The sequence below is a fragment of the Nycticebus coucang genome, chromosome 16 (genome assembly GCF_027406575.1).
Source record: "Nycticebus coucang isolate mNycCou1 chromosome 16, mNycCou1.pri, whole genome shotgun sequence".
Taxonomy (NCBI): Eukaryota; Metazoa; Chordata; class Mammalia; order Primates; family Lorisidae; genus Nycticebus; species Nycticebus coucang.
Genome location: NC_069795.1, coordinates 42,236,762 through 42,251,741, shown reverse-complemented (window position 1 = coordinate 42,251,741; position 14,980 = coordinate 42,236,762). Strand labels below are relative to the sequence as shown.

The window sequence follows — 14,980 nt, the reverse complement described above, 5'->3', positions numbered from 1 at the left end:
ACTGAGTAACATCATGCACATTGAAAAGTGAAAATAGAAGTTACTGGTGATCGTAATTTCAGAAAGAGTTTCATAATTTTCCTCCAGATTTTACCCTCAATTGTAACGTTATCCTGACAGCTAGTAGAGCTAGTAAGTACAATAATCCAGATCAAGGATTCTGGAGTTGATTTTGACTTCATTCTTCTACTTGCTAGCTGTATGAACTTGTATAATTATTAACCACTCTAAATGCCAACTTAGAAAGTGAATAACAACATAATTATTTAATTGAGCTCTTGGAAAAGTTGAATCAAATAACATATATTAAGGGCTTTGCACATAAAGTTCAATTGCCATTAACTCTAATTATTTAGAATAGTGCTATAAAAAGCAAATGTGTATTTGTGTTCATGTATCTAATAGACATTATCAAGCAGATTATTTCATTTTTATTTATTACTAGTGTCACTTTAATTATTTCTAATTTCAGTGGGAAGTTACGTTTCTTTAAAAAAGAAAGGTGATAGCCCATTGATCAGGAAAATATAATACAGTTATGGCTATTCTTCATCACTGGGTTTTCCCAGAGAATTGCAGGGTGAGCACTTCTGCAAACTCCAAAATCTTCACTTTATGGTGTATTTAACTCTACCACTTATTTTCCCAAATTGTATCTAGATACTCTGGATCAATAGAATGTGTATCCCAGAGGCCTCGTAAGTGAGCATGTTGATGTTATTTGTACATAGTAAAAGTGAGTAGAAAGGATCAGAAAAGCTTTGGCATTTACCTTGTTAAATTTTTATAGCTAAGCTCTGGTTCAAGAGTCTACTTAAATGACTTAAATTCACTAAAAAAAAAATGGGAGTATTGAGACTAATGAAATAAGTCTACAAAATTCTATGAAAATGAACCAGTTCTAGCAGAGATCAGTATATTCAATGATCCAAGATATATAAATAGAACAGTAACTAGTTTTATTGACCTGAAGGAAATTTATACTCTTTCCCACAGGGGAAAAAATCAGGGACAGAATTCTTTATTATGTTATCAAACATAATACCTACATTAATTCAACTCAAAACTTTGTAGGTATCAGGCACATTGAATGGGCAATATAGCAACAGTGATTTATAAGGCACAGTTTCTGTTCAAGATGCCCTTCCCTAGGAGAAGGGATGGGGCATAAATAACAGGCAGTTTCAGTAAAGATAAGCAAGTGTTATGACATTTTTAAGGAAAGGGTTATTTTGGTCTGGAAGAAAATATCATCTAACTCATTGTTGGGGAGCTAAGGAGACCAGAAGAATGAATAAAGATTGGCTGAGTGGTACTAGACAGAGGAACTGAAACTTCAAAGGCAAGGATGCATTTAAGGAAGTCTGGCATCTTCAGAGAACTACAAGTGGTTCACTACAGCTTTGTAGAGTGTGAGGATACAGTAGACAAATTTGAAAATAAGGAGAGAAGTGTGGTTTTATTCTAGACAGGTCACACATGCCAACAGGAGAGTATTCTGTATTCTAGAAATCTAGAAATGGAAAAGCTGCAGGCTAAGTTCAGCCTATGAGTGTGTGTAAGTTTGTGTGAGTGGGGGCACTAATTAGACAAGTTATATTTAAATATATACAATTTTCTCACAAAAACTCCTTTGCTTAAAAAAATCAGACATTCAGGCGGCACCTATGGCTCAAAGGAGTAGGGTGCCGACCCCATATGGCAGAAGTGGCGGGTTCAAACCCAGCCCCAGCGAAAAACTGCAAAAAATAAATAAATAAATAAAATCAGACATTCTTGCTATATGAGTGTCACCTTATACATGAGATGTTGCTTTTAGAGGATGGACAGGTGCTTTTGTGGGTCTCTGTACTTTTTAGTCTCTTCACTCATTTCGGTGGCCTGCCAGGCCCCTGAGGCATTTGAGTATGCAAGCCTCCTGCAGGGGAACTACAAAATTAAATTTGCTATATTAGTTTGGCTGTTTATGATTTGTTTTGAACAAATCATGAGTCAGAGGCTTAATGTAGGAAGTTCCTTCAGTACTCCAGGCTGAATATAATAGAGGTTGTGGTGTGTTACAGAGAAAAGGGATGGAGGTGACATTCCTAAGATGTCATCAAAGGGAAAAGTAAAGGACGACATGTTAGTTTCCATGTTAAATGGAACTTCAGTTAAATCAACTTCAGAGTCATCTCAGTTTAACATCTTCGAGAAGCAGACACAGTAGAAATTAGACTTGAAAGAATTTGGGGGTAGAAATTCCTGTGAAGCACTGGGGCAGGGTGTGAGAGACAGCAAGAGGAGCTTTCAGATGGAAGTACCACTGTGTCCAAGCTTCCTGGGATAGCCACAGCTATGACACAACGAGAAGAACACAGAGTAAGGACATTGCAGTTTAAACTTTCTATTTCTATGCTAGGGGTAATCTTGGGAGGTGACTTGAACATTCTGAGTCTAGATTTCCTCCTCACTTGAAAAGGAATAATACCTATTCACAGAAGTTGTGAAAAGATTGAATGAGATAACTTGTAATGGTCATAGCACAATACCTGGCACCTAGCAGTACGTACTACATATGTATTGAATAAATAAATATATTCTTGTTCATCTCTTCTCCTTAATCTCCTGTTTCCAAGATAGTCTCTACTCCACTTGACACTTTGCGTCTACCTTTCTTAAAACATGAGTTGTTTTGTGATCATTTGTGATCACTTTGTGATCATTTTCTAACCTTGTGAGACTCTTGATCACTTGTCTTATTTTGCACACATTTTGCTAGCTTTTTAAATATTATTTCATTAAACATTTTCTTTAAGTTGACTGCAAAAGGAACCTATTTATACAAAGTATCAGGTGTGTCTTAGCATGTGGTTTTCAGTTGTTATTGTTTGATTTCTTTTCAATGTTTGTTTTATTTGACCTGACCAGAATTCCTTCTTTCTTTTTCCATAAAGAATATTCCTTCCTTGGGAAACAAAACACTCTGATACCTACAGCATCTGTAGAACATCACTTCCACATATCCCCACTCACTGTCTCCAAGGCCGAGCCCAGGATTGAGTAGTTGGCAATTTGAGTTATTTATTTATTGCCCTGCCCAAAGTAATAAGGCTTGTGACCCAAGTAAGTACTCACTATTTTTGTTGGAACAATTGAAGGAAATTAATCATTTGTAGGAATTCAAATGCAGAATGGTATTAAATAGAGTAGTATTTTCCGCCTTGTAAAAAGATATAGCTTGCAAATTAATTCAGTTCAGGAAAAAAAAAAAATAGGGTCAAAGGATGAAGCATAGAAGGAGAAACTTCACCCTGAAGAAATGGTTGAATTCCTGGTCCCATCTGTGTCTGATCTCTCGGGGAGTAGATTCCGAGAGTTTTCAGTCACAAGGGCGTGACATTTTCTTTTTTTTCCTTAGTAATCAAAAGAGGACGGCCTAATACAGTTGTGTTTACTATGAAGGTAGTATTTACTGATTATTGTTCCACCTTATTTATAATGGGATTTAGACCATAAAATGAGGATCATATGACATGAATCCCTCCTCACTAGTGGAGAAAAAAGAAACAAAAGGCACATTTTTGTGATGTATATAAATTTCATTATTTTGCTGCTTAACAATGAACATACTTTGATATTTAAAAAAAAACATCAAAGACCACTTCTGTATTCCAATCTGTAAAAAATATTTTCATTATGTTTATTATAAAAATATAAATGTTTCCACTACAAATCATTTTACATTAGTAAAAGGCCATCTACATTGTACAACATAAACTAAATGAGTAATGTTTTGAAAAGACGAATTTAAACTAAACACATATTGTCAATCTTATCACATTTATACATGGCTTAATTGACATTTAGCACAGCATAAACGGGGCGAGTTACCAGAAATAAATAACACATGTAAATCAAATTTAAGATACAAAACAGATAATATGGTACATAACATTGAGAAGTTGTGGTTTCTTGTTTATTGAATGCCAGTGAAATTCCTGTACAAAGAGATGGCCAAAAGCATTCTAGTACCTCTACTCCACAGTTAAGAATCGTACACTTATGTTTACATATGTACAGGGTAAGAATTGCATAAAGTAAATCTATAAGAGGTCAGGTAGAAAAATACTGAAGAAATAAAGAGCAGTATACTGTATGTACAACCTCTACTTTCAAATGGAAACCACAGCCAAAATAAGTGAAGTAGATTTCAACAATCCTCAACTATTATCAGTTTGTAAAATGCACACATAGTGTTCAGTATGTTCAGAACAGTCTCTAAAAAAGTAAATGTTAACCCAGGAACAAATGAAATGGAAATCAGATTCAGATCTCATTTTAACATTCCAAAACACAAAATATTTAATTAAATTTGTTTTCTAGTTGCTTCTAGCAGGCTGAAGGGAAATATTTGTGATTAATTTCATAATCTCACATAAACTTTAAAAACATTCATGCTCTTATTATATCCAATACAGAATTCTAGTGGTATGATTTGACTATAAGGAATATTGCCAAAATTTGAGAAATAATCTCGTATCTGAAGGAATACAATCTAAGCCTTATTACACTAAATCTATAACAGATTAGCACTTGTGAATTTTGATTTGTGATTTAAGCTTTATTTTACTTGTGTTCAATTTTGCATAAGAACATAAAGCTTGCAGCATTTTTTAATTCTATTCTTATGACATATACAATTCTTATGCCCATTAGCATACCAGCTTAGAAAGAGTATAGAGCTAAAATGTTGCTTCAGAATATATTAGTAGCTAGATTTCCACCAGGTACATCCTTTCAAATATTACTGAACATGCTCATATTTGGCCTTTATGTAATACTCCCAATCTTTGCAATGAGACATTTCGCTACTGATTAAAGGTTTCACGGCATTTGCTAGATGACCAGCTACTTAGAAAATGATATATCCAATAAATTCAAAGAAGTTCAATCCTTCTAAGTGATACACCAGAATTACAATAGGTACACTGAAGTGGAAGAGTCTTAAGGATAATAATACTTTGTATTGAAGATCACAATGTTTAGTTAATAGACCTAAATCCCAGTGATGTAGACGAGCAGGTCAGTCATCATTCTCTACAAACAGATCAGCAAGTTTAAGCAACGATATTAAGTGACTTTTCAAAGCCAGTGAGCAAATGATTTTTTGATTCGTGTATTGACCTACTGGCTGTCTTGCTAATTACTGCGGCAATCTAAAGAGGATTCCGATTCTTTCCAGTGTAGCTTTTCTCAGGAGCTCTAACAGGGTTCCTTCCCCTAATGAAAGGAGTTGGTGGTCTCTGAGCATCAGGGCAGGAAAGGTATGTCATCTGGGTGAAATCCCATTACATATAAGCCAGTATATTATACTAAATTAGGAGCATACAGTTTAGACTAAATGGAGAGGGGAAATGGATAGGATAATTCAAACTGAGAGATTTGATTAGTGTATGAGCAAGGAAAGGGTTTGATTATTTTTAATGCAGCTAAGTAGATGGTTCAAAAAGTCTAGGAGGAAGCTCATCATTATCTGTGTCTAATTAAATATGTTTAATACTGCTGACAGTCTGAAAGAGCATTTGGCACTTGGCTGTAACAAATCCAAACTAAGTCATCATGGCATAAATACAAAACAATAAAAACAATTCAAAAGAAAATAAATACATACTTTAAAAAAATTAAGACATTTCTTTACATGATATACTTAGGGAACTAACCATTTAAAAATGTGTAGTACTTAAAACAACTACAAACTTCATCTCTATATGTTTTGAACAGATAAAAGAGAATACTACAGTGAGAAGGTAGCAAATATGGCCAGATAGCTTGAGGTATGAATTCCTCTGCTTTGCTTGCTTTTAAAGAAACAAAATACCTGTTACAGATGTCTTCTGTATATAAAAATATTACAAGTCTTTTCTGTTGTGGCTATTTGTAAACAAAGCCACCATGTCCATTTGTCATTTCACTTGCTTTGCTTTTATCAGTCAGTTTATGATCGATGACTCTATGCTACTTCTTCACCATTTGCGCCAAAGAATTTTAATTGGATCCATCAACTAATATTAAAAAAGCAATTACAAAAAAATTATACCCACTCACACATCCACTAAATGATAAGGGGGAAAGGGGGTCTTCATTTGCATTTTAAGGCATTTGTACTCATGTCTGAGTGTCTTATTGGGCTCGGCGCTTCTACCAGTATCTCCAGCATTGTCATCTCTCTGCCGAGTGATGCTGCATCTTCAACAGCCACCACTTCCTTCCAGAATTAGTACTTTACACTGGAACTGGACCATTCTTTGATTGTGTCTCTAGAGCTTTAATGCTGCTGATAATCTTCTTCTGTGGCCCAACCACGGTGACGCCAACTTTTTTCATGTCACTATGAAAAAAGAGAATGTATCTGATGAGAATCGTGGTGTTCTGGATAGAGTATAAGCAAGAAATTTTCAAATAGCAAAACTTACACAATCATTTATTCCAGTACTTTGGACCTGATTTTATAATGTTTGCATCATCCCTGTGTTAGAAGCTGACTATTCTACCTGCATCTAGTGGAAGAATATTTATACAGATGGTGTAGCAGGATGAACAGTGTTCCTTCAAAGTGTGTCCACCCAGAAGCTGATGATGGTACTATATTTGGAAATAGAGTTCTTTGCATATGTGATTAAGACAAAGATTGAAATATTATACTGGAACCGAGTGAAACCTAAATCCAGTGACGGATGATTATAAGACAATAGAGCACACATGGACAGAGAAAGGAAAACTAGGTGAAAATGAAAGTAGAAATTGGAGTGATGTTGCCACAAGCCCAGGAACACCAGGATCGCACCTGAAGCTGGACTCGTCCCTAGGGACTGTGAAGCAAGTATGGTCCTGCCAGCATCTTGATTTCAGACTTCTGGCCTCTAGAATTATAAGAGAATAGACTTCTGTTGTTTAACGCATTGACTTCCACACTAGAAAAAAATTTTTTTTCCTTGGGGGCACAGTGTTTCATTATGAAAATAGAAACAATACAAAATGATCCTAAAACATACGTTAAAAATTCATATAAAAACTTGAAGAAAAGTAGCAAGGTAAAGTAAGGTAAAAGCTTGAAAAATTGTTCATAAGGGTAAAGGGTTTTTCTTGACTTGTCAGGCTTGAGTGTAATTTAAAGATAAACAAATAGAAAAATGAAATTTATAGGCTTTTCATTTAATCCACTTTTTTTTTCTTTGAGACAGAGTCTCATTCTGTCACCCTAGGTGAAGTGTGACAGCGTCATAGCTGACAGCAACCTCAAGCTCCTGGGCCCCAATGATCCTCTTTCCTCAGCATTTTAAGTAACTGGGACTATAGGCTGGTTTTCTATTTTTGGTAGGGACTGATTCTTGCTCTTGCTCAGGCTGGTTTCGAACTCCTGATCTCAAGCAATTCACCCTGCTTAGCCTCCCAGAGTGCTAAGATTACAGGTGTGACCTACCATGTACAGCCTAACCCACATTTTTAGAATTAAATTGTCAATATTTATTGTAAGAATAAGAATATCAACAATTAAGATTTTCACAAACCAACTGCAGGTTTTTGCCCAGGGGACCATCCATCACGTAATATGCAAGCTACAGCATAGCAATGTGAGGTGCCTATGCACCCTGCGACTCCCAAGGTTAGGAGATGTGTGAGTGAGTTATATATACTTCACCAGACCCTGGGCTCAAAACTAGCATGACTTAAATACAACTCATATAGCAGTTAATGTGTAAGCCAATAACTTGGTGTTAATTTCTGTGGCAATCTTTGGAAAGTAATATAGATGGTCACACATTTTTTGGGACATTATTTCTTTCCTCTGAATCTGGACCAGCTCCAGGACTGCTTTCACTGACAGAGTATACTACAAGTGATGTTGTATTAGTTTTTGTACTCAGGACTTAAAAAACTCCAAGCTTCCACTTCTTATCCCTTCATACACCCTCTCTGGGGGCCCAGAGTTGCCATATAAGTCTGCCTACTTGATATGATGGCCTCGGAGGGGCCCCGTGTAAGCATGCAGTCTACAGTCCCAGGTGAGAACAGCTGGGTAGCTGCCTGCACCAAGGCAGATAATCTGAGTAGAAGCATCTCCTGTCCCCCCGACTAGATCAGTCCATTTGCTCGCTGACAACTTCAGCCAACACCAACACTGCAGCACCCTGAATCTTCCACCCAATCTGTCTGAACTCACAATGCACAACTCTGTGATGTTTTCTCAAAGCAGAAAAAAATGGCAAAGACATATCTCTATTTATTAACTTTATAATAGTTTAAAGTCAGAAATCAGCCATTGAAATAAAGAATATGGATACATACAGAATTTCATTTAGGAAAAAGAAAAGACTTAGCTAAACATGTGAAAATTATTAATTACGTGCTCTTGTTTCAAGTAATTAGTTCATTTATTTACTCTTTCAGGAAAGAGGGGTGCTCAGACATCCACCTGGAGGAAGCACTTCCCCAACCCTCCTATTCAATATTGCGCAATCTCCCTGCACTAGTATCTGCACTTTCGATTTTCCTTTTTGTTTCATCGTTTTCTAAAGCATTTACTACCACCTAGCATATCATCTTTCTTTCTGATTTATTCTCTTTGTTCCCTTTCTTGTCCCACAAAAGGGTAAATTCCACATGCACAAGAATTTTTGCTTGTTTTGTACTTTGCTTATCAACAGTGCCTTGAACAATGGCTGCCACTTGGCAGGCTCAATACAAATTTACTAAGGAAACAAACATGCAAACATGTATTTTTCTGGATGAAATCAATCTGGTAATAAAGTCCCATTTGGCAACAAGAGCCAGGCAACTTGGGAATGGTGAGAATAAAAGATATACATGTATGGACAGAATATACACTGAAAATATACTCATGTATACACAGACAAGAGGTTTCTTTATACTGAACCTAAGGAGAGAAGAAAAATGAAAAATTCAGCTACATAGAAATGAACTAATTGATTTCATAGAAATGAGTTCCAAAGCAATAAAGGTGTGTAATAAGACTGTATGTAACCATTTGAGAAGCAAACTACTGTTAGGTAAGCATCAGCTGCATGAAATTAACCAAGACTGTACTGTGTTCTTATCATCTGGGCTGGGAAGGAAGTTCCTGATGACCTCCAGGTTCCCTCTCTACCAACATTCACAGGGATGGTAAATTCTCTATGGACAGCTCATATCTTGCCTGCAGACCTCTCTGATCACACTGTCCTGCTGCCGTCTCTCCATGAGGAAAGCTTGTGCTAATTTCAGGCTTGCCACTCAGCCAGGGAGACTAAACAATGAACACCTGTATTAGAGTAATGTATGCTATTTCTGTTGATCCCTGCTTTTGAGAATGGGTCTTATAGGATTATGACTTTTTATAATATAAAAGGTGGTTCTCAACCTTCCTAATGCCGCAATGTATTTTCATTGTTAAAAAGGGGTTGTGACCCACAGGTTGAGAACTGCTGTTTTATATGCAATGGGTCTATCTTTAAAATAAAGAATTAAACATTTCCCCATTCGTCCTTAAACTATAACGAAGTCAAGTAATGAGTCCAGAGCCAGAAAACAGGACAGATATAAATTAGGTATACAAATCAATAGATTGCTCACTCTTTTTGTATTTTCTTTCATCTTTCTTTCAATACTGTATCATATTTTTTATGACGATTTCCATTGTTCCTTCCTTTTCCCCATTTTTTAAAAACTTAAATAATAGATAATAAATGATAGAGAAGACAAAAAATGTCCCAAAGTAGAATGGTAATTTCCTGAGCTCTATGAGAAATTTAAGCTTAGTGATGGAATAATCTGTGCTGTGACGTCGGCCCTGATCTTCTCTTCTGAACTGATGCTCTCATGCCAAAGTGGCTGAAAAAAAATCAGATGTTGAATGTTCACAGATCAATTTGGGACATGCCTCTTCACTCCTTTGGGACCTCCTGAGTGTATTCCTCAAGACATTTTCTGCATAAAACTGTCTCAGATTCTTTGGCTATATGAGCAAACAGATATGTAATCTCGTTTGTACTTAATGCAAGGTATTACTCTAGATTTTGGAAATGAGAATTAAAGTAATTATCCCTTTGGGCTATCCTCTTGCTGGGGTTTTTATGTACTGTCTACTATCTCTACTCTTGCCACAATGTGCTTTACCATGTCCAAAGTGCTCTGAACACTAACTCCCAGATACTGCAGTCTCGATAAAGCTCTCTGTGTGTTTGTTCATTCCATTTTGACTATCCTATATAGAAGAGTGGTATAAAAGTTCAAGATTAAAGTGGAGCTCAAGATTGAGATCAGAGGTGAATGTGTTAAAAGGCACTTAAAAAGGACTTAAAAGGCAACAGGACAGGTGATGGCACTTTGACAATGGCATCCAAGGGGGTGAAACAGTGACCGTAGCTATTAACATACTTAATATTCATTCCACCCACTTAATTCACATTTTGGTTTCCTACAGTCACACTCTCTACCTTTTTCTTTTATCTCTTCTTTTCTCAGTTTATTCTCAATTCCTTCTTAGGCTATGAAATGATATTTTTAAATAGATGTTTATTAAATAAACTACATATTTTCTAGGCTTCATTTGAAAACAAGGTGACTTGAGTAGCTTGTATGTCAATTAAAATCCCTAAACTAATGGAAGTAAATTTATATTTATTTGAATATAAAACTATATTGACCTTTTCTTATGACTTGATAGTCTATATAGAAACAAAAAGAAATTCTGTATCCCTCTTAGGTATCTCTGTCTATTCTAGGAGAATCTCCAGGATTATTTGGTCAAGCAAAGCATTTCTGAATTGAGTCTTCGTGGCAAAAAGCAAATAGAGATTGAAAAGCAATCAGTTTCAAACAATAAGCCCAAGACAGAACAGGTAAAGATAAAATGAATATTTCATAGCATTAAGGTGAAAATGTTACCTTACATGATTTACTGACATTATTAGCATATTAAAGATTTTTAATAAATTGTTATTTTTGTAATATAATCTGAGAGCATGAGATTCATGACATGGTGGAAGCCCAAGGCAAAAATAATTCCTTTCAAGGAGTTTTAGGGCAATAGATGTTAATCCTACACTGTCCCTGGACAGAGAAGAAAGGACAGAAGAAAGAATGTTGTGGGGAGTGGAAGAGAGAGATAATCCAAGATCATCTGACAGCGTGAAGGACAAACCTGAAAGAGCTGAATCTCTTAGAAAAGTCTGTTTTCATCTTGAATGTATATTCAGAGGTTGTTCAAATAATAATAATACAGTAAAAAATATTCTAATCAGCCAAAAGACTTCGATACCCAACACTGTACTGTTGTCACAAAACTTAGCTAACTTGGAAATATAAGAAATACTGTCATTTGCCTTTTTTTAAGAAAATAGCTTTCTTATCACATTCCTAGCTGATAAGGCTAACTATATTTAAATTGCAAACTAAGCAGTTAATCTCATTAACAGGGTTCTGCCTCATATACTGCAACATGGCATTTCAAAATTGAAAAGCTCTGAGTGTTGGTATTTTATTGAAAATAAACATTTTCATAATTTTACCTTTGAAAATATGGCCATAGTGTGGAAATGTTCAACTTTTTGTTTGTTTTTTGCTCTCTTTCTATGCTCTACAGTAGGTGTCTTGTATTTGATAATCCTGTTTATATTAGTAAACTAAGATTTTATAAAAATATTTAAATACATGAATAGATTCTGAGATTGTGCCTGATAAAATTAAGTACCACAGAAACACAAAGTTTATTTTCAATTGGATCAAAAGTCTATTCAATAAACACTGCATTCCATTTTGAACAAGAATGCCAATCATGATAAATAAACTAGAGCACGTTTACTCTTCGAGAACAAGTCCTCCTCTTTAATATTAATAAACCTCTTCTGTAAGTCTTTTACAAGTTTCTTTTTTTTTTTTTTTTTAAAGGCCTTGCTTGCTAGATAAAGGCTGTATGTGTTTCTAATTGTAGTGTTGTAGCATATATTATAAACTTTGTAATTTGCTTGTTGGTAGCTTGTATCTCTACGAATTATATTTCACACTCTTCTTTGATATGAAATATGTGTATGTTATTCTCCATTGTGACTTTCCTTAAATGTTTGACAGGGTGATAATGAAATTATTTATATATTCAACAACATTTTAAAATTTTAAAAATTATTTGGAGGGGATAACACTTAAAGGTACTTGAATGGAATAAAGAGTTTATTGAATTTTTATAAAGATCAAAGACAGAAGGCTCTGACTCAAAGATGAATACAATTTCCCAACAGACCACACAAGGAACAACATCCCAGACAACTTTCATTGTATTTTCCTATCACACAACTCTTTCTTTGGAGCAGTCCTCCACCTTACCCTCAGGAAAGGGACCCTAGATCCAAGTTCATTCTATCTCACTGCACTTCTTTTGAAAAGAAATGATTGAACTTTGGCACATGTGTGACTGTAGAGGTGCATGCCAATCTACAAATGAGACTGAGCCTGAAATGCAGTTTTAGTCTGAGTTTTTCTTCTGGGAACTCAGAGTTAAAAGAGCTGGGTCCTGGTCACAAGATGCACCAGGAGACTGCATGACCTAGTATTGAGAGGGCCATTTTTAGTTATGAACATGGGAATACAGAAAATAACTGTGCAGAAAGAAAAAAGAATGATGCAGTTACATTAGAATGTGAAGTAATCGGTTCTCATTCAATGGGACATGGAGAAGAATATGACTTCTAGCTTTTCATTTTCCACTTGCCAAATTCCAGACCTTGTGAAGAACTAAAATTTTTGATTATTCATTGGATTCCCTTGATTCTTACAGACTACCTTTCCTTGAGTCCATGGATTTCTCAAATCAAAAGATTCCTATCATCAAAGATCCCTGTCTAAGAAATGCATCACATTATACTTCATTATTATTGGCTTTCAATACATGAAACCATAAATTATACTTCATTATTATTGGCTTTCAATACATGAAACCATAAATTAGTATTGAAATTCTTATGCATATTCCATCTTTCAGAACTGACAAGGGGCCTTTTATGGAAAAAAGTCGTATCTTAAACTTAAGATAAACTTAAACTAACTCCATTTTCCAGCTTGATATCCTTTACAGAGTAGACAATGATGACTAGATGATGGTATGTTTATTTAGTAGTTGTGGAAATGACTTTCATTTATTAACATGTTTTCCTTGTAGACAGATTATTCACTCGGTTCTCAATTTTCCACATTCACAGAGGTCAAGCTTTGGTAAAAATAACAGAAAATCACAAATGGAGTAATATAATAATCAGCAAGCTATGCCTGCTTGTGTTTTAATTTAGGGCTTAGGTCTGCAGTATGGATATGGGTGTTTAACTGTTGGCCTATCTGAAGATCATAGTGTCAGTGAAGACCCTTGTCATTGGGTCCTATCATGAGAGAGGAAGTCACAGCAATGTGCATCAGTCAAGAAGGTGTGGGTCACAGAGAAACCCACTCAGCACCCAGCTCAGCAGTTACGAGAGACAGTAAGTACCTCAGAGGTAAACGAATGTCTATAACACGCTCATCCAGAACATGCATTGTAGGAAGTTCAGAAGAAATGTTAATTCTCTTTAATAATTTTTTTTCTTACTCTGTAGAAATCTTGGCTATGGTATCACAAGAACTGTACTCCACGCCTGTGAAGATTTCCTTGCAATGTGCGGTCCGGATGCCATTAAGCCAGTCACTTGTTGTGCGGAAGGTAGTGATATCGACATTGCTTTGGTCAAGAAGAAGGTTTGATGGTCTGCAAGAAAGGGAAACACCAAAGGGAGAGAGATCAGGAGTCAGCAGAGTTGCTGCACGGCAAAATTTGACACCAGTCTTGGCAGGAATTTGCAGACTTCATGTGGTGTTCCTGTCCATTTGTGGAGTTTATCTACCATGAAGGCTTCATCTGCCAAGCTGGCAGCCTGGAGGAACACCATCCAATCATCTTTTCTAAGTGGTCTCCTTTCCAGTCACAACTGCTTTTTACATTATTGAAACTTTACCAATGAAAGGCATAAATATATCTATACATACCTTTTTTTATCATTTAATTTATTTAACCATTAGCAAAGATGGTGGTAATTTAAGATACAGTGATACAAGAGACACAGTGAAGACTTCTCTGTCTGCTATGATGATGGATTGGAGTTTAGCTTTAAGTCTTGGATGTTTTTAGACATTGCATAGGTTGCTCTTTAAGGAATGGTTTGAGCAATCTGGGGTATACTTACAGCAGGACATGAAGTCAGTGCAGATCTAAATAATATTAGAATGTTAATAAAAATAAAAATTATTGCATATTTGGAAACACAAAAATGGAGTTCATTATATGTATGCATAATGTATACTGTACAATAATATATAGTTTTGATATTATATATAGTATATGTAGAGATAGAAATTGTAATTATGATTTATATTGCAACATACAATCAACATGAAGAAGAAGGATTGTTCTAGGGTTGTTTTATGTCATTGTATAATTATAGACCTGATTGCTAATCTAAACCATCTGCAAGATCTGGTAAACAGAAGGAACAGGAGACATGTAAAAGAAATGAAGGAAACTATGTTTACATCCCTCAAAAGAAGCATCACGTTCATGAACACTGTCCTTGGAGGTTTTTATTTTTCTACTCACAGTAAACTTTTTAGTTGTCTATTGACTCACAAGGCTAAGACCAGTCACAGGTGAACTATTTATTGACCTCCCATTTTCTTTATTCCTTTTTCTGGAGGAAGAGAGCTAAGCCCAAAACGATTATGAAGTCCCTGTGCTTGGATTAATAATAATAAATAATGATATCCATAAGTTATGAAGGTTCTGTTTTCTGATAATATCAAACATTTGTGAGCACTTCCCATGTGCCAGGTGCTATGCTGAGCATGTTACATAGACATGAAGGACATTAATCTTTACAACATGACATAGGCACCAGTGCAATCTACCCTTTTATAATATATGCAG

General features: G+C 35.5%; 1 protein-coding gene across 2 annotated transcripts in view; it reads right to left on the bottom strand.

Annotated features, from left to right (window-relative positions):
* Window positions 1–3,651: 3,651 nt before the first annotated feature.
* Window positions 3,652–14,980, bottom strand: part of EPHA3 (EPH receptor A3) — a 330,559-nt gene continuing 319,230 nt past the window's right edge. For both annotated transcript variants that reach the window (XM_053565304.1, XM_053565305.1), the window contains exons 16-17: window positions 13,613–13,768; window positions 3,652–6,370 (exon numbers count right to left, since the gene is read on the bottom strand). In XM_053565304.1, coding sequence (XP_053421279.1) covers window positions 6,265–6,370; window positions 13,613–13,768 — 262 coding nt within the window. In that variant the 3' untranslated portion in view covers window positions 3,652–6,264. The remainder of the gene's footprint in view (window positions 6,371–13,612; window positions 13,769–14,980) is intronic.